Raw genomic sequence first — 20,864 nt, forward strand, 5'->3', positions numbered from 1 at the left:
CACATTAATGAACAGCAGTGGCACATTTCCATGATACCGTCATCGTTTTAAACCAGAACCCTGTAGAACTTGTATGCAGAGCCATCAGAGATTTTGAATTGTGATTAATGAAATGCATTTGAATAAGTATAGGTAAGAAATCTGCTATTCCTGACAGTCCTGTATAAGGGCTTGAGGTATTAAAAACACAAAAGCTGAGAGAACAACTAAAGGTAAAAAGAATGAGGTGATGGCTGGCTCATTATCATGCCACGCTGGAACAGGGAGAGCAGCTCCAGAATAAAGCCCATTCAGGGAGGGCCCATTGTTCCCCCACATGAGTATGCTGTGTCTCTCATGCTCATATGTATTGATACATCCTGCTTAAAAATGGTTCTGGAATTGAATTTTTTAACACTGGGAGGCCAGAAAGTGCTTTGAGTTTGTGGTATGGCGAGTATGCTAATGGTTGCAATAGGGTTCACTAGTTTCACTGGTTTCATGCAGTAGTGGGATCATTGTGACTGCAAGTGATTAGTGTGTTTGTGTAGCAGGGAGAAACAGATAGACTTAAGAAAAAACAAAACAGGAAAGGGAATCAGTGACAGATGAGGCAGAGTTAAAGAAAAGCAGCTAGGATAGACTGTCACAGGCAATATTTCAGTAAACAAAGGCTGGAAATAAGATATTTTAGGTCATACGGAACGGTGGGACAAGATAATTTTCAAAATGCCGTCTTTGGATTTAACCAAATGTGAGTACGAGCTGACAAGCTGACAAAGAACTTCTAGCTCTGAAGGGAGCAACTATAACCAAGGATTAGCTAGTAACGATAAGTTAATGATGAGTGAGAGATTTTCTGTGAGAAAATGGCTAGCAGGCAGCATGGGTTTGGCCAGTGGCGAGTCACCTGAGAATAGGGTGGCCTTTATGGTCATCGGAAGCCTGGAAATGGGGAATGTATGCATGCGTGACACAACAACCACTAGTCAGTGCACAGTAAGTAGGACACCTGAAATATGTAATTACACTTAACAATTTAGCTCACAGCACCATAGAAAAACAAGCACTCCTTTATGATTATGAGTAGCTTAATGATAAGTCAGGATGTTAACAGAGGGGGAAAAAAACAAATCATACTCTTTCCTCTATTTGTCTTCACTTTTTTTAGACCTCCACAGACTGCACAAGATCAGGAAGACGACTAAAGAATGGACTGCGGTTAAAAAGGTGAGTAATCCACTCCATTTGTAGTCAAATATTAATATTAAAGAGACAGCATATACTAAAAATGAATTTGGGCTGTGTTCAGACTGAACGTGAAATAAAATATTTTTGTAAATCCACAAATGTTTGTGCGTAAGAGTCCTGCAGTTTGGCTCACTTTGCTCCAAGGCCTCTCCTCACCGTCCCAAAGTAGAATCATACAGCTGCAGTTGCCCAAAAACTGTAATAAGGTTTAGGCCTATTTCTGATTGCCAGGAGAATCCACAGTCTATGGCTAAAACTGAGCAGAAAGTCTTTCACAGTATTTGGAACTTGCACTGATGGATATTTCCCTCTATTCAAAATGTCTGATGCAAATTTGTGTCAGTCGGCATCTCTGAATAGACTTTGTAAATGCACAGCGCTATTCACATTTGGTCTGAAGACTCTATTAACTGTTTTCACCCACCTACACACATGCGCACACTTATCTATAAAAACTCTCAGCCAATGTCATACTGACTTCACCAAAATCAACATTGGGAAAGGAAGTGGGAGTTAGAGCAGGTCTTCTGTTGTTTTTTAAATTAAAGGGTTTGTGCCTGTACTCGAATATTCAGGCACACTCAGAGGCATGTGACATATTGGTTAAGACTAAATTAGTGTAATCTTAACCACTAACCACCGGTCTCTTTTGTGTGTGTGTGTTTATGGTCATATTCAGTCGGCAGCTGCGCAGCAGCAGTCACACAGACACCGGCCGTTCCACACGTTCCAGTGGGCCTACATCGTCCATCAGCAGATCCCTGCTCGGCAACTTTGAGGTGCGAATTCTATTTTATTACTTGCAGCAAAAGCAAAACATTAACAAGGACCAGTTATGATTGTTATAATAGGTCCCCATTATCTTATCTTCATGCATCCTGTCAGCTCATTCTCTATCTGACAGCAACAGTTTTAGCTCTTCTCACTTAGAAAGTGTCCTCCATTTAAACCATTTATTCTTACTGCTTGCCTTTCACAAACAGAAGACTTGAGCTTCTTATGGGAGGAGGCTGCTGTGCCTAAGATGACCATATTAAAGATATTTGCACTTATTGACATACTACACAGCCAAGAGTAGAAAACTTTTTTCTGAAAATGAGCATAAAGAACACTCAGAACATTTGTCTTAAAGGAATTCCTTGAGCGTACACTTTAGCCATGTTTATTATCCACCAGTGTAGTAGTATGTATGACAAAAACCAAGCTGAAACATATTAGGTCTCCTTTAACTAGTAATGTAATGTAATGTGTCCCACATGGAGATGGGGATAATCTTGGTTCTTCTTTGGCAGCATACACTTGGAGAAACCTTTAAGGTACATTTTTGCATTGTAATGTAATTCAGTACAAATTGTAACCTGTAATTCCAACTCAAAGCCATTTGGAAAAACAAAACAAGAATTTTAGTGATTTTTTTTTTCTTCTCCCCATTCATCTACACAACTTGGGGGAAAGTGTTTGTACCACAGGGTTTTTTTTTGGTTTTGTTTTTTAAAAAACACGTGTAGTTTTAAGGAGCATTTTGGAGGACAAGTCCACATGCTGTAGCCTCTGCAGGGCATGGCCATTTTAAAAGTGTGGCTCTCTGCCAAAACAGTTTTTCCTGAATCCCCCTTAGACTGGAGCCAAGTTTCTCAGCCTTGACAGGCTAAAGCTTTCAAAAATGCAAAATCCACATAATATAAACCCGACAACCTGCAGTCACAGCCCGAAGGTCATGTTTGACAACTTTGGTGGAAGGAAAATGTGATCTTTAAAAAAAATACATATAATAATTTGTTCTTTAATTAAATCCAACATGAGCTGGAATTAATAATAAACCAGAAGAAAGTAGTTTTACCACGACTGCAATGACAGATTTATTTTAATTATGCTCTGACAGTGGATTTTTTCGTACTGATGCACCTAATACGGTGATCATTTGCATTTTGTAATCTGTATAGGGTTCTGTTTAGACAGTTGTGATTTATTATTGACACATTTTTTTTTTTTAACTGTTTGATTGTCTGCATGTAAGAGGACTTGGCCAATTAGGCAGTTGAAACAAGGATAGAAGCTGGTTTACGATGACAGGTGTTCTCATGAGAGCACTGTCAAGATGTTACTTTTGTTTTTCACTACAGCCTCTACATTTAATTGTCAATGATGAGAAATGGATTCTCAATCTTAAGAGTTTCATTTGTTAATTAAACAGACAAATAAATAAATAAATATTGCTATTTCACAGTTTTATGCTCACAGTGTTGCTGGTAAACAGATGCATATTTTAACACTGTCCAACTGAGCTTTGGTTTCAATTAAAATAAACAAAAGAAATGTGGATCTTTATGGATTTCACAGTCATGGGTTTATCTGATTCACCACCCAGTTTGACTCGTGAGTCAAATTGACATTTACAGTTTTAATAGACTCTCTAAGTCTACAACCCATTTCACCTTCTGTTGTGCTTCCCAGGAGTCCATACTGAAGGGGCGATTCTCCCCCTCAGGCCGAATTGAAGGCTTCACAGCAGAGATCGGTGCCAGCGGCTCCTACTGCCCACAGCACGTCACCCTGCCTGTGCAGGTTACATACTATGACATCTCGGAGCACAGCGCACCCTCACCCTTCCTGGTCAGTGTGTTTGTGTGTGTGTTGTGCTATGTTTTTATGTTGTTGTGTATATCCTTAGTCAGGAAAGAAAAAAAGATAAACGAAATGTTTGCTGTGGTTTGTTGGTTGGGGAAAAAAATAAACCCAATTTAGAGATCAGAACTACCAAAACAATGCACGTGTCTGATTGATGTTGATTTGCCTCTTCACAAGCAGATGTGGAAAATGTCTTTCTGTGCATATGCTACGATGCTGTTCTTCAGTTCATCGGGAAATAATGTACATTTATTGCATATGCCAAGAAAGCATTTTAGCAGTGTTATGAGGAAGCCCTGATGTGCTTTAATCCTGCTGGAAAAATGGAAAAGCAGCTGTTTCACTTTTAGATTAATTCCTCATTTCTACTTTGATCTGCGGTGTATAGTGAAGGTCAGGCCTCCTTTGATTCACTTCTTTGAACTCTTAATTTGACTTTCCATGCAGCTGCCTTTACAACTGCACTCTGCTGCAGTAGTTTTAGAGTTCATCAACTTCATTTCTGAATTTCCTTTTTTTTGGTTTTACATGTGTTATCAATACAGATATGCAGATTTCATCTGTGTTTTGGAACAGAAATGGAAAACTACTGCTGTCATACTGCTGCGCTGCCACCTACATTTTATTTCATGGCGCATAGTCTTCGTGTAGGTTTTAAGTATTAAAATGTTACAGATTATTTCATCATTGCAGTGACTGAGGATATGTATTCTGTGTCTCTTTTTTTTCTCACAGGGGGTAATATCCCTCGAACCCCTTGGAAAGAAAGGATACAGCATACCCAAAGCAGGGACCATCCAAGTGGTAATTTTATGTCATTCTTAATAAAAAAAAAAAAAATATATATATATATATATATATATATATATATATATATATATATATATATATATATATATATATATATATATATATATATATATATATATATATATATATATATATATATATATATATATATATATATATATATATATTTATTTATTAAGGGTCACATATCTGTAATTATTATAGCTAAGCCATTGAATTTAAATCATGCTGAGCTATCTCATCTATTCCTGTTGTGTCCTCAGACCTTATTTAATCCCAACAAAACTGTGGTGAAGATGTTCCTGGTGACCTACAACTTTAATGACATGCCTGTTAATCATATGACGTTCCTGCGACACCGCATCTTCTTGGTGCCAGTAGAGGAGGGAGCTGAGGGAAAAGGCGAGGCGTCTCCAGGAAGTGGAATGCTAGATAGGAAGAAGATTCTCTGCTACCTTATACATCTCAGGTACAACTAAGGTTTTATGTGTTTTGCTTTGTTTTTTTTACTTTTTATGCCAGAAAAGGCTAAAATGCTCCATTATCACGTGACTTTAAAAGCTTAGTTGAAATGTCTATATACTAAAACATTAATAAAACTTTGTGTTATATAAATTTTTCATTGAATATTTAAAAGTTTTGCAACCTTTTTTGTGCTTTTAGTCATATTCTTGGCTCAAGTGGAATGTATTTGTTTTGCCAACCTCTGTTTTTGGTCTGATTTTTCTTAGATTCCAGAGCTCCAAATCTGGAAAGATATACTTGCACAACGATATCCGGCTGCTATTCTCCCGCAAATCCATCGAAGTGGACACGGGGATCCCATATGAGCTGAAATCTTTCACCGAGGTGCCAAGAAACCCCAAATACTCCCCCCGTGTGTGATCCCACCTTGACCTTTTGACGTTCCGTAATGCCAACGCAGTCCCTCGTGTGCTTCCTAAAGAGGAGAGGGGAAAGTGACTTCTAGAATATTGGATATAAAATTTTGAAAAGACTCATGAGAAATACCAGAAGCACAGAAGACACATGTGCACATATGTCACAGTGTTGGTATTTGGAAAAGACCTGCTTTTTATGCATTTATTCTCCACTGAGAGCCCACATGCAGATCGAAAATGTCACAGGAACAAGCATGGGTTTCTTTGCACCTTCAGTTGCTGAAAAGATGAAATCTTGGTGTCAGGGTAGTCTAGCATGGATGGTATTAAAAGCAGGACTTTTCCAGGACCTTAATCTGTTTAAAAGAAAAAAGTAAAAAAAAAAATGCACAAACACTGACGCAGACACACAAACACACACCAAAACAGACTGACAAGACTCATGCCCGGGACATGATACAAGCATAACAGCAGAAACACTTCTGGTGGTGACTCTGAGTTCAGTGTTAACATGCATGCCTTGTGACTTAAACACCTGAATTTTCCTCTAGTGCCGTATCACACTGTCCTTCACTCTGCCTGCAGCTCCAACTGCCTCATTGGACCAATAATTGTAACAGCAATTTAAAAAAAGGAAGAAAAAAAAGCCGTAAACAACAGTCCCATCCCCTGATCGTGAGGGTTATTTACCTTCTGAGGAGCAGAGAGGAGATGAACAGAGACACAAACACTAGTGAAAGCAAGGGCTGAAATTGAATCGGCCACTTTGATTGGATGTCTCATGTACAACACGACATGACAACAACACGGCGACATGATCTGACCAAACTCAGGACATTTGTTGAAGAAAGGAATTCTCTTTTTTTTGTTTTGTTTTTGTCTATCTGTCACGGTACAGACCACTGTGTATACATGCGAGTTTAAAAAAAACAAACAAAAAAAACCAATGAAAAAACTAAAACTTGGGAATCCACTTCATTGTATGTAGCCAGACTGAGGGACACTGTGCTGTTTTCTTTTCTTTTTTTCTTTTTTTTTATTTCCTCCTGTTTAGATACTGTTCTCTGCAGTCAGATGTTGGAGCAGAAATTGGGGGGGGAAGACAAGCTGTAGTTTTGTTTTTTTGTTTTTTTTAATTTATGTTTTCGCAAATGTCTTAATAAGCAATATGCTGCACAAAGTAGAGTGTGTTTTTCAGCCAGACAAGCTTTCTCTCTGGAGGCAGAACAAAGAAAGCAGAGAAATGAGGGTGAGGGAGGGGAGGAATAATGAGGGAGGACGGGTTGTGGGGTATTTAATATGAGAACGGGATAGTCTATGTATATTTAAAATAATAAACTCTGCGACTGGCAAGTAAAGCCCCAGCGTCGTCTCCTTGTTTGAATGGCATTGCGAAGACACTTCGTTTTTATAACATTATGGCTGATGTTCACACTCATACTGACTTTGCCATGTGAAATGGTTAAAGGTCGGGATGTAACTATAGTCTATATCAAAAGTATCTGTGAAGGTTCTCAGTCATCCAGGTCATCGTAGTCTGAGCTTGGAAAGAAAAGCGTCTGGACTTCTTTAGGTTGCTTGAAGACGTTTCACCTCTCATCCGAGAAGCTTCTTCAGTTCTAGGGTTCAAAGGGACTAAATAAGTCCAGACGCTTTTCTTTCCAAGCTCCTTAGACTATATCAAAAGTAGTTTTCCTCATCAGTCACAATGCAAATGGGATGTTTAAATAAGGGGTTGCACTCATAGATAATACTGTCGGATTTATCACTGCATGTCAGGTGTTCAATATTTACTCTCAACTGGCATTGCAGAAAGTATTCAACTTTCCGGCAGATCCCTCTCTAGGGTTTATGAAGAGCGGTCTGAAAAAGAGCATTTCTCTGAGCAAAAAAAATGTCCGGGAATGCCCGTATACTATATAGTATACGGGGAAACAGCTGAGTAGAGGTTGCAAAACAAAGCCTGAGCATAGTTATTTCATCCATCTGAATCCAACGCTTGCAAAGTGTTTACTATCCTGCATGAGAGAATTCTTCAAGCTGTAATGTGCTGAGTGGCTAAAAACAGACTGCCTTTGCTGTTCTGGGCAACTCTGCAAATATGAATGTCAAACTCTGTGAATGCTATTCACACAGCACTACTGAAGGAAAAAAAAATCCATGGCTTGTAAGTATTCCCCTGGTAAAAATACTGAAGAACCTCTATATATATCACACCAACAATACAAGCAATCATTCCTGAAATACACTGGTTATAGTGTGGGAAGATTTTGGAGAGGAGAAAAAAGTATGCAGTGATCCTACACCTTATTCAGGAAAACACTGAGTGTCTGCACCTAAAGAGTTTATTTGTGCTACTGCTACTGCCTATTACCTCTCCCAAGGTATGGGCTGCCAAAGGTAGATCTCCAGAGATTTTAATCCTTCCTTACGGTGTCAATAAATACATTAAAATTAATGTGGGGCATTCAAAGGCAGCTTGCCTCTTTTCCACATCGGTTTGAATGCATCTTTAAACATCACAAAGCAGACAAATTAGATTTACCTCCGTGTAACTTACAACAAAGCATATTGGATGGATTAAATGAGGGTGAATAACACTGTTTAAATTTTAACCAGATTTTATAATTTGGCTAAACTCTTTTTGATTTTCTTTCTTGTTTAATACATTTGCAGTTTCAGTTTTGCATTGTGAATGAATTCCTGGAAGAATCCCTGAAGGAGAAAGTGTGAAAGTACCTCTTCAGCCTGTTTCACTGGGTTTGCAACACTTGTGTCAAAGTATTTTTGACCCCTGCTGGTAGGGGTCAGTACTGCAGCTCCACCATAGGCACTGGCAGGAGGCCTATGAAGTGCTCAGGTTTTCATTGACTTGTAGCTTGTCAGTACGATTCAAACTAAACCACGTATAGATAACTTCAGAATTTCTTTTCCAGCTGTACCTTGCATACAAATGATGTAACCTCTTTAAAACTCAGATCATCATCTTTTATTTTATGCCGATTGCCATAAAATCCTTTATAATTCTTATGTTGCTGATAAGATAAGATAAGATAAGATAACCTTTATTAGTCCCACACGTGGGATAGGGACTCATCACACAAACCTTTGCACCAGTATTTCCGAGTAAAATTTTATTGCTCCATGTGCCATTACACCATCCAATAGCATCAATGGAAGTTTTTTAACCATTCCTTTATGGGCCTTAAATCCAGTTTACAATACAGCATTCTGTATGTTTGTTTTTCCTAATTATGAGACAGTTGAGAAGTTCAGGGGTACAACTTTGTGGGGCGCTTAACAAATAATAAAGTCTTGGCACATTCTCATTACATATGTTCAGCTGTTACTGTTGTGAAAATATTACTGACAAATGTGTGGGAGGAAAGTGGCACCATATGCTCAAGACTCAAAGCTTTCTTTTGAAAAATAAAGACAATATTTATATCATACATTTATAGGATACAAAACCTAGTTTTCTACCAAAGAAACCAAAACCATCTTTGCATTTGTAACCAAAAGAGAAAAATTAAAACTGTGGTCTAATCTCCTTTGATAAGATGTTCCTGCCTCATGGTGACTAGTGCCCCAAACACATTTGCCTTTCAAGTTTTCTTTCCTCCATTTTTATTCATTCATTTCTGAAAGACTGCATAAAGTAATCAAAAACAAAACCAACCTCTATTAACAACAGCTGGTATACTTAATCTTGCTTAAAGCCATTGGCATTTTGATTAAATTCCTGAGTTAGTGCAGTTACTTCCTCCAAGTTTGAGTCTGCATGTCATCAGTCAGTGTGCTGGCGGCACCCAGTATGGCTTGGCTTAATACTGACAGGTGGTAGTGAACTTTGTCCCAGTCGCTGGCCTGCCCTGATGACTCAGCATTAGCATAGGCATCAGCTAGACCTGGGAAGGTTTGTTTGCCAGCACTGCTTGAGGCCCAGATAACATGCCTGTGTAACACACAACAAAATAAAGATTAGCTCAACAGTGTTATCAAATGTGTTTCTGAGTTACAATGAAACAAACAATTCACTACACTTGGTATCTCTTGTCAAAAGACTACTAAATGTAACAATCAACAGAGCGTAACAGCAGCCGGCCAAGATTTAACCTACTGGCACTGCCATATTCAAATCACTAGTACTGTTAAAACACATTGTCTTAATTCCATGTGTTTACCTTCTGCATATTGTTCACTAGCTTCTCCCAATGGCTCCTTGCCCCAGAAATGCCGTACTACTGCATTCCATGTTTGTGTATCACTGTTACTTCTTTCACTATAGGTATTAACAACTATGCCAGCTCCAGTGGCTCCATAGACTTTTGCTGTTTGTGGGGGTTAAAAAGTTACTTAAGGCCTGAGGCCTTATCCTGGTCCTATTTAAGATAGTAGGCATAACCATTGTAATCATGTCTTGATTAACATGTTATATTAACAGTGGGACTTCACTAACCCCCACAATCCTTCTTCTCTCATTGTGTACTGTGTCCTGCATGACACAGAAGACTCCACTAGGCACTATAATTTTATTATTTTCCAAAGCCACAGAAATCTCTGCGCAATCCACTGGGCCACATTCTTACCTAAATCCATATTTATCTGGGAAAGCCAGAGGGTCCAAGAAAGCTCGATCCAGAAGCATGAGTTGGTCATTGATCCATCTAACCTTAAGCGGCCTGAGGAAAAAGACATGGTAAAGCAAAGGGGGCTGGTATTCATTTCTGTTTGAATGGATGTGGATATGACTGTGCACATACTGTATGTAATGTGTGCACCTACGTTTCATTTGCCAGGTCTGGACTTTGAATCACCTTCTCCAAATTAGAAACTGCAGCACGAAAGCTGGTCACTGCATGTTTAAGGGGTTCTGAAACGAGATACAGATGATTGCTGTCACCCAGTGATGATTGTATTCTTTTATTCTCTCTAATTACACTTGATTATTGGGGTAGAACATAGATATACAAGACAAAACATAGATGCACAAGACACTTTCAGAGGGTATCATTAAAGTATAAGATGTGTTACCTAGCTCCAAAAAGATCCCCTCCCCCCACATCTCTCAAAAGATCTCCTGTACTTACCCATTGAAATGTTCATAGTTTTAAGTTTCTGCTCATATAGGTTCAAAGCAGTGCTGAGGTATTCCTCCAGACTTTCAGCATAGTCAGCGCAGTTTAATGGCAGGATCAAGCTATCAGCCAGTCGGATCAGGACATTTCCTGCAGTCCTGGCTACAGCTTGATGACCGACAAAGCCTACAAGAGAAGGTATGAGCTAATGTTATAAAGGAATAATTTGATTCTTTTCAGCTAATTATTTATTTTCAGTGATCAAATCTGAAAACAGAAAAACCACAACTCAGAAAATATTTTCTTGAGAAATGCAACGCTTTTTCTTTTTCTTCCATTGCTGGCAAAATATTTTCCTGTCATAGCACTATGACAGGAAAGGGGTTAGACAAGGATTCATTTATTCTACTTACTGTGCAAGAAGTAGACTACTAGGGGGAAAAAAAAATTCTCACCAGGATCAATGTACTTTGAAGCATAGTCAAAAGTGTCATATGCTGTGTGATATGCAGGATAAATCCGAGCATTTGTTTTAGTCTGTGTGAAGACAAATATATATACAATAATAGTTACAATATTATCTTAATGAGCTCAGTTAACACCTGCCTTCTCCTAATATATGTGAATGCCAAAATAAAACACTTTTTGCAGCTTATTTTGGTTTAAAATGTACAATGAACAACTGGCTTCAATGACCAGAGCATTTAACTGTATCTATCATTCTTATTTTTAATACACAATCAGTACACGCTAGTTAAAGCACATTTACTGCGACTGCACAAAAAGGCTCTAAAAGCAAAACTGTGCAGTATTATTCTGTCTATGTGTCAAATCGTGCAATCGTACATCTTTAGTACCTTGTCATATGTGTATGACATGTCCATGGAGGTGATTCCTAGATAATGGCTGAAGGGAGCATAATCACTTCCTGCTCCTGTCAGATATCCCATCCTGTTGAAAGAAGACAGACAACATCACATTCTGAGGTATTTCAGCAGGGAGACATAGGATAGAATTAAATATGAATAAAGAACACTGCAAAATTCTGTGAAAGTACATATCACAAAGAAAGTAGGACTTGGCCAACCAAACCAACTGTCTGTTAGATCATTTAAATGATTATGATGACATAGAACCAATAAAACTAAACAAAAAATCAAATTCTGTATCTCATACATTATTGTAAATACACAAAATATGCAAATTGCATATCTTAATTGCTTCTGATTAGGTTTTAAGCTCAGATTGTGTTTTACAAGTCTTTTACATTCTAACAATGAACCAGCTAACACTACTGTGGCCACTGGTAATTTAAAAAACTAATATGTTTATACCTGAAACATGCGGAATAAAATCTATGATGTCAATATAATATCTAGTTGTTGTTGTTTTTTTTTAAACTTTCAAATAGAGAAAAGTGATTTTGAATAGAATCCTAGACAACTGTTCTTCCAAGATTCAATGCAAGATTAACAAGATATGGCTGCAGTTTATTACCTGGGAATTAATCCATGGGTGGGGCTGGTTTTGTTTGTGTACTGTAACCAGTTGTCATACACAGATTTTTCGTGGCCAGGTGCTTTAACCTAGAAAACAAAGGTCAGTAATTCATATGATAAATAATCCATCTTGATTGACAGACTATTGCAATGTAAAGTCGGAAAGATACTCTAGAATAGTCTAGGACGGGTAGAGATTTTTGTAAAAATGGATAAGTGCCTGTAAATAGGACCAATACCTACAAGTACGAAGACCTATCAGATGCTTATTGGGTTCAAGTTTCACTAAAATCTAACCAAAATGAGGAAACTGTAACGATTCTTGTGAATAACGGTATTGGCGCCTCACTATCACATAAGCTCATTGATTCTTAATTGATCCAGATTAGCTAAAAACCACACTTCTGAGCAGTAAAAGTCTTGGTTTTGTCTAGATAGTAGTTAGTCAAAGGGCTCACCTGTTTTGAAGCTTTAAAGATGACATTCTGCATTGATGGCATGCCTGAAGCTCCGAGAGTAGCATTAGCTGAATAATGCAAGACAATTGTTTTGCAAGAGCATCACTATTAAACCTATAAATTCATCTTAGGTGTGTTAACACAGCGTTTCATTTCATGCAGACTATGTGCAAAATAATCAGATTTAGATTTATATTTTTAACATTTCTTAAGAAACTCCAGGAGCATTTTTTTTTCCTGTTAGCTGTTTGTGTCGTACTGGCTGATTGGAATACATTTAAATTTACTTCTGATGTACAGGTGCAGTGTGGAGCTTCTTACCAAATACTGCAATGTCCACGTTTATGTAAGCAACACTTCGTTCACTGAGTGCTGCAAAGTATTGCTGGAGCAGAAACAAGAACGAGGTCAAGTGTAGAAGAATGTGCACTTTATATCTTTAACACAGATGGCCATTTTACACATTGCTTGGAGTTGTGGGTAGTCTTGTGGATAAATTGCAAATCACCTCTGTGTATTCTGCAGACCCAATAAGGCCAAACTCCTCAGCTCCCCAGCTTCCAAAAATAATGGACCTGCGAGGCCTCCAGGTGCCTACAATAGAGAGCCACAGAGGTCAGCCTTTATCGAGAACTCTATACAAACAGTCATTCATTCCAGCTCCTCCTCACCCTGTTTGACCATCTTGCCCAGCACCCTGGTAATTTCCAGCATGACTGATGTGCCGCTGCTTGGATCTATCGCACCATGAACCCAACTGTCCCTGTGGTTGCCGTATATCACATACCTGTCTGTGGATATAAACACAGCACTTACACAAAATAATCACAACATCAAAACAGCTGATCTTAAATTGCCGATCCAACCTTGGTCTCACCTGGCTCCACACTTCCTCTGATAAAACCCATTACATTAGAGGAGGGTTTCACCTCTTCATAGTTGTAGATGTCCAGTTTTACATCACTGACATGAAAGGCAACACAGAAAAGGGACAAAGAGGCTTTAACTGCTGCTCCAAAAACATGTATTTGTATAAATGGAATTGGTTATTCAAGTGTAAATCATCTGACATGAAATTGTATAGTGAATAAAAATGATCAAGTTGGCTGGCAATTAAATGTTTACTACACTGATTCTAAATTATCTAATTGAATTATTCAAAAATAGTTAAGTTGAAAAGGTCTGTAAGGTTTTTTACTTTTTTAAAACTTTTTACTTATACTGTTGGTTACCTGTTGGTGAAATTGGATGTAGGTTTGAACCCTGGACCACCAAAATTGTAGGTACAGTTGAATCCTCCTTGCCATGCATCTGGAGCTGGTTCTCCTCCCAACTCACTGAAATGACCAATGGAAAAAATATATTATTAAAGTAATCATCACCTTTGTTAGGCTGTATCACTTAAACATGCAGATCTATCTTGTCACAAACCAGATCAATCGATAGGCGTCCTCAAATCCGATTGGTTGAGTTGGAATAGGAGGAATGCCTGTAATGTCTGTGGCATTGATTCTGTATGTTTCCTCTGTAAAATAAATGATTACATTTAAGAATTGAAATAATAAAAAAGGAATTAAACATGATTTAAATTTCCATAGTGTATGTGTTTGAAGCTATATAGCGTGTATCTTTTTGGCGTGTGGAGAAGTGCAATGGTTAACCTTTGGCAGCCAAGTGAGGTGTCAGCAAGTCTCCAAAGTCAATGCTGTAGGAACCTCTTTCCACGCCACTGGGTGGCATGTACCAGGAGTGAGGATACGTCTCATTGGCGTCTGACATGAGACCATCGTTCATGTCCAAAGGATCTGTATAGACAAGCACTCCAACGACGCCATATGGTGCTGCATTGATGGCCTGGATGAGACACATAATGCATTTTGTAAACAGTAATTTGTTGGTTTACACTTTTATTCTTTTATAATTTACATTTCAGTTGTCATCAAACCTGTCCACTCTAGAGGAATTTGAGCTGCAAAAGTGCTATATTAATAAAGTTAGAATTTACTAGAAGTGTGTGGCGGTAATCTTCTTTTTTTTTTTTTAGCTCACGTGATGTCAGCGTATCTTAATATAAAAGTTTGTGACTACAGAATAGTGTTTATATAGATTAGATAAAACAATTATGCCACTTGTTAAAGTAAGAGTTTGAACTAACATGTAACTAGTGGCAATAAGAATTAACCCTGTTGCTTAGTTGATGGTTTTTGCTTATAACCAAACAAAATTGGGCTTAAAATGTACAAATCGGTGATTTAATGATGCATTCTGAAACTCACTTTAGCCGATCTTCCTGCGCCACCATATTTGGTGATAGCAATAGTTCCTCTGAGGTCCACTGTCTTGTTCAGTTCGCTGTAGTCACTTGGCTTCCCCTGATTGGCATAAACCAATTTCCCCTAAAACCATGAGAAATAGAAACGCTCTGTGAGCAACAGAAACTCAAAAAAGTGAACTGATATGAAGAAAAGGTGATTTAAATCTTTCTGTAACCAAATTTTAAAACATTTAATGTTTATGTAATGGTCTGTTAATGCTCCTCTTTTATTTGCCACTTACATTTTGTATCTTTGCTAGTTTGCTTCCTGTCTTTGTCTTTTTTACCCCTTAGTCATTCTCTGCCTTTCCCTCATTGGCTCATAGTCCAGAACACTGTTATCATCAATATCAATCTGGTATCAATCTGGTTGTTAGTAATCAGTTTGTGTACTTCACAGAATCACTGTATGTCCCTGTTTGAACCTTTATGTAGCTCTTGGCATTCAAGTGTTTTACTATTATCTTAACTTTGCTTCAGTTTCCCCTGACTTTACTTTTGCTTTGCATTTTGCTGCCACCTTCAGTTGGAGTTCGTTTGCCTGCATGTATTTTGTATTGTCTCTGGGGAAAGTTTTTTTTTATTATTATTATTGTGTGTTCTGCATTCATAAAGTGAGTCGGGCTAGAACAGTCTATTTTCCTAATCAGGGTATCATTTTTTTTACTGCCATGAGAAAGCTTGACAGTGATACAAATCTTTACAGACTGGCTCTTGACGTTTTGCTAACGCAGTCTACATCATAACTCGTGAAATTATCAGTACTTGGCAAGTCTATGAAAGACATTTTAGCCTTGAAGTTGATGTTGAGAAGTTTATGGCACCAATAAACAAGCGCTATTGCCTAATTTACTGAAAAGTGTGACACTAAAATAATCTGTGATTGTAGCATATTCATTCATTTATTTATTTTTCCATTCAATGTTAAATTTTCCCATAATATTTGTCAGAAGTAAATCCCATCTCTTTTACACCTGGAAATATTTGTGTCACATACTCATTCCCTGTTTGTTTTTAAGGTTTTCACATAAACAACAACAACCTTTATTTATAGAGCACATTAAAAGCCTTAGGCATACCAAAGTGCTTTACAAAAAACAATAAAATAATACAGTTAAGAGCATTAATATCAAATATAATAAGAACAGCAGACAATGTTCACAGTAGAAAGCCACTAATAAAATGGACTGCAGCACATAGATTATAGCAGACCCAGTGCCGCATGATAGAGAACACCAAGAATGAAGGAATAGTAAAAAGTTAATGCAATAGGTCGCAGTTAACAGTCAGCATTTAACGGGTAGAGAAGGCAAGTTCAAAAAGATAAGATAAACACTCTATGTGAACTAAACCCAACACTGTTAGCTTTTGTTGCACGGCAACTTAATCCTTGTTCAGAGCAGAGGTTTTTAAACATCTTTCTTGAATATTCAGTCATGTAGCTGCAACAGTTAAAAGTATACTGACTGTATTTCAGTAAGCATACAACGTGCAGCCTCAAAGGTTACAACAAGTAAGCTAATTATGACTATCATGTGATTTTATTATTTTATCATTCTTTCAGTAATTTAATGGTCAGAAATGGTGTAGGAGTTCCATAGACACAGAATATTTCAGTGTTTGTGCACAAACACACAATAAAACACTGGAGGTTTCTTTGAGGACTGTTTTGCCAGATTGTCCCATTTCAGAAACAGGATGAAAGCTGTTGGTCAACTCTGTTTGGTTAATGAGAATAAAGCAGATATTTTAAATGTAATATAATTGATGTGTCTTCAGTTTTATTTTGAGTGATTTGCATTTATAAGTTAAATTTAGTGCTTGATGCGTAAGGCTGTAGCTTTTTACCTTTACATGTCCTGCAGGGGAGTATGCTGCGTACGGCTGAACCACCTCAGGATCGCTTTGGTCCGGAGTGTAAGGCTTTTCTTTTTCTCTTATTGTGTGCAGCACCGTATTGGTTGGGCTCACTGAAATTAACAAGTCATGGTGAAAGGTCTGTTTGTGAGACATCAGGGCGCTTGCAGATTGAAGAGCTTCTCAGTGTTAGAAAGAGTGTTAAATACAGAGAGTGGATAGTTTTCGCTTAATACCAGTTTTCTTGGTATGTTGGATTGAGTATGGAATGGAACTTTCTTAAAAGACAAAATACGTATGTATGGAAAAAAAATATACAATATAACCAAAACGTAACAATGTAAAAGTACTTAAAGGATTTTGTCTTCCATGGAATAATCCTATGAATGCTGATGGAGCAGCTTTCACTGTAGTTAATCATACCGCACAAGCTAACTAAACCATTCCTTCTTATACTGTAATGTTTACTTTGACCAAGATAATGTAACCATTCCCTCTGTCATCATGCTTTTCACAAGCATTTCACTCACCTACAGTGACTGTATTAGGGTTATTTTTGTCAGGGAAGGACAGGTAGACCCAGTACTCCTCTCTCCAGGCCTTGTCTAGTCCAGTTTCAGGGTCTTGCCATCTCTTAAGCATTATCTGTACAGTCTCCTCATCTCCAGCTGTGGTAGCCATATGGGGCACTTTTGTCAGGCTCCTGTGAAGGAAGATGAAAGATAAAACTTCAATGGCAATTTAGCCTTTGAAATACTTGAATGAATGGTAATGGTATTAAATTATACTCTTTGGATTTTAAATGAGGTGCTGGTGAGATTTTATAACATTGTTTAAAAAATAAGGAAACTGACCTGAGATTTTCCTGAATCTGAATGTTGTCCACCTCCGACATGAACTTCTCAATGAGGCTCTCATCCACATCCTTGGCCACATCTTTCAGCCACGATGGTGCAGAGGTGCCGCTCTTGGCAATACCAAAGTGACCAATTAGGATGCCTACGGTCAGTACGGCAGCACCACACACAACCCCAATTATCACCTGTTTTATCATACTCTTCCCTGAGATGAGATCCTCCTGTGAAAAAGTCTCTTTGGACCTGAACCCTGACAGTGAGTCTTCCCCAAAGATCTTTTTTTTGACCTGTAAGCTTTTTATGAATCCCGTCTTATGTAAGACAGCATTGTTAATTCCTGAATGTAATGACAGTGCAGCCCCTGCAGTCTCCTCCCATAAGACATGGTCATTGTAAAGTTTACTCATTAATGTTTGCAGATGCGATGGACTTTATCCCTTCATGTGTAAATGTGTGAGGGGACTGAAAATCATTTATTTTCAATGTTTGCACACCTAAATCCTTTTCTTCTTTTCTTTATAAACATGTCATTCTCAACCCAATTCTCAATTTCTTAACTTAATTTCAAGTCAATTTATGTATGTATATTTATATTTAAAGAATTCTTAAAGTAAAAAATATATAAGAGTTAGAATGTTGTTAAAATGTAATTTAAAAACTATATTAACAATATAAAGATTACAAGACAAACAAAAAATATCACCAATAAAGGAAAATCCACTGAAATCATTAAATCCACGTAGGGTTTAATGTCGAAGTTGTACCAAAATGGGAATGTCCAAATATTCCTAATACACAAGAGATGAGAGACTGTTGCCTGTGTCTATAAATAATGAATGGATGGATCTTGTGAGACTACGGTGAGTTATTTGGTATCAGTACTAAATAAACACAATCTTTGTTGGGACTAATGACTTTCATGCATGACTTCCTGTTACTTAACTGCATCATGATAGCACGCCAAAAAAGGAACCTGAAAGATTCGAATTTTATGTGGAGAACAAAAAAAAGTACACAGTAACGTGGACCGATTAAGAAAATTGGTCACATGGAACTAGAATAAACTTGAACCTTTTGCATGCTTTGTTTCATTTTAAAATGTACTGTTTGAATTCAGAGGTAAGGAAAGAAATAAATGTGTGTCAAAGATATGCAGAAATCCTTCAGCCCTTAATGTTGTCGTACAACACATTAACTAAACATGCTTTGCATGCAGGCTGTTTTCGACACTACTTTGTAAAAGTCTTGAACAATTCCTCATTTCTTTATATTTTGCAGGGAAGATGTGAATAAGTGCAGTGATCTATTGAAACAGGTAAACATAACTGGAAAAACAGTTTATAAGGCAAAAACAGAGTTTATGCTGACAAGCTTGAAAGTCTTTTTGTACAACCACCTTTATTTTTCAATATCCCAAATATCACTGGCTGAAATGCCAAATGAAATGCCAAAATGTGCAACTTTGTAACAAGAAGCTAGTAACAAAGTGCCTAAAGATGCAGTGGGTTCTTTATTAAGCTGTCTGTTATGTGCATAAGTCAGAGTTTAGTGGCATATGTGGAGGTAGATTTCTTTTCTCATGTATTAATCACATATTTAATCATATCACATTAGTTATAGTAACATCACTTTCTCACTTTACTATAGTAAGAGCACTCCTGTCACTAGTTTGCATGCATGTGGAATGTTAACACAGTGAGGCCATTGTAATGGGAGACATTATATAGATAGTGAGACTACTTCTGCTTATCAGGGATGTAAATCCTTAGGTGACGGCTAAGCAGAAAACAAGGTCATAATTCTCACTGTGAGGGAGAAGGTATAGCCCCCCCCCGTGAGAGAGGCCAACATGTAAGAGTTTGTGGAATGTTCTGTTCTGTGTCTGTATATAAGATGTAAAGGCAGTGGCCACAATTCAGAGATAGTCCTAGTGTTTCACTGGGATGCTCTCTCCACATTGCAATGTGTTTATTAAACCCACTTCAAATCAAGCTCACTGGGTGTGTTGCAGGTTATTGTTTTTTGGGTTTTTTTTTTTGCCTGTCCCATTTGGTTCTTTAGCTGTCAGAATTGTTATCTGAAGACCAACAAGAATACCCAATGAATTTACTTTACCAAGTGGATCATCGCGACCTTGCCGTATTGGTCCATTTGATCGACCTTTGTTGTTATTATTTATTTTATTTTATTTTCAGTTGTTACAGATGGGACAGACATGACTAGGGGATAGGAAAGGGAGAAAGAAAGATGAAGGAAAAGAAAAACAGAAGGCAAGAGGGACAGTGAGAAAGGGTGCTTAAAAAGAGAAAGAGAGAGAAAAAAAGAAAAAAAAACCTCCTGGATCACCTGTTGAGAGGAAAAGAAGAGAAAACAAGCAAATAAACAGAGCAACATAATAAACACAACACCACCGCATTAATCTAGCTAAGTGTAAACAGCAGTAAATACTAAATATTGAATGTTGTGGTGCAGCACCCAGGACCGACAGCGCACAATGTGCTTTGAGGTAGCAGCCAAGAAAGGTGTAGTTTATGTCTATGGACAGTGAACATCTGTGTACACACCTGTGTGAATCAGCGCGCTTGTATTCAAAAGGTTTCCCCATTGCAGGTTCTTGTTAAATTTTCCACAACACTTGCAAATCTATCAGTCACACACATTTATACTCAGATGAATGCATCAGAGAGCAACTTGGGGTTAGTATCTTGCCAAAGGATATTTAACATACAGCCTGGAGCAGCCAGGGAACAAACTGTCTGATCAGTAGATGACCTGCTCTACCTCCTTAGTTACAGCCACTCCATGAGCTTGAGCTCAATTAATTTTAGTATTCATGACTCATTTACTTTACTTGTCATGTTCAACCAGAAAAATGCTAACAATAATGAAAGATTTATCACTCAGTGACATACACTGACACCCAAAGGGTACATGTGGTCCATAACTGTAGACCTGTAGGTGACCATAGCGTACACTACTATTTTCTGTCTGGAACTGATCCTCACTGAGGATGGATCAGTGTTCCTCAAAATAAATAAACTTTAACACGTTATTTAATCTCGGATTCTTGCAAAATGTTCGACGAGGACCAACTGAAAACCAAAATACAAGAGAGTTGAGACAGTAAGCGCACGGAAATAACCGTTAATCGAAGCAACGTTGCCCTCTAGTGGTTAAATATATTTACTGCGGGGGCTGTAAACACGGAAGTTCCTGTTTCCGTCCATTTCCTATACAAATTGCTCGTGCGTT

General features: G+C 37.8%; 2 protein-coding genes across 6 annotated transcripts in view; one reads left to right on the forward strand and one right to left on the reverse strand.

The window, feature by feature from the left end:
• The window catches only part of atosb (atos homolog b), a 29,523-nt gene extending 22,625 nt beyond the window's left edge, over window positions 1-6,898 (forward strand). For all 5 annotated transcript variants that reach the window (XM_085295114.1, XM_085295113.1, XM_085295117.1 and 2 more), the window contains 6 exons: window positions 1,151-1,209; window positions 1,910-2,009; window positions 3,685-3,843; window positions 4,594-4,662; window positions 4,932-5,137; window positions 5,400-6,898. In XM_085295114.1, coding sequence (XP_085151240.1) covers window positions 1,151-1,209; window positions 1,910-2,009; window positions 3,685-3,843; window positions 4,594-4,662; window positions 4,932-5,137; window positions 5,400-5,553 — 747 coding nt within the window. In that variant the 3' untranslated portion in view covers window positions 5,554-6,898. The remainder of the gene's footprint in view (window positions 1-1,150; window positions 1,210-1,909; window positions 2,010-3,684; window positions 3,844-4,593; window positions 4,663-4,931; window positions 5,138-5,399) is intronic.
• Window positions 6,899-8,543: 1,645 nt separating this feature from the next.
• On the reverse strand, window positions 8,544-18,019 carry naaladl1 (N-acetylated alpha-linked acidic dipeptidase like 1). Its single transcript, XM_085295119.1, has 19 exons — window positions 17,610-18,019; window positions 17,286-17,458; window positions 16,747-16,868; window positions 14,861-14,980; window positions 14,246-14,438; window positions 14,016-14,109; window positions 13,817-13,921; window positions 13,462-13,547; window positions 13,256-13,375; window positions 13,093-13,178; window positions 12,906-12,969; window positions 12,585-12,652; window positions 12,125-12,213; window positions 11,485-11,578; window positions 11,083-11,164; window positions 10,640-10,813; window positions 10,335-10,422; window positions 10,139-10,231; window positions 8,544-9,504 (listed from the first exon to the last, which is right to left on the reverse strand). The coding sequence occupies exons 1-19, from the start codon at window positions 18,017-18,019 to the stop codon at window positions 9,306-9,308; spliced, it is 2,460 nt and encodes an 819-aa protein (XP_085151245.1). The 3' UTR covers window positions 8,544-9,305.
• Between the last annotated feature and the right edge of the window lie 2,845 nt (window positions 18,020-20,864).

Source organism: Mchenga conophoros, linkage group LG12 (genome assembly GCF_057382185.1).
Source record: "Mchenga conophoros isolate Kocher_MC1m ecotype Shallow Benthic linkage group LG12, M_conophoros_male_GT1.1, whole genome shotgun sequence".
Classification (NCBI taxonomy): domain Eukaryota; kingdom Metazoa; phylum Chordata; class Actinopteri; order Cichliformes; family Cichlidae; genus Mchenga; species Mchenga conophoros.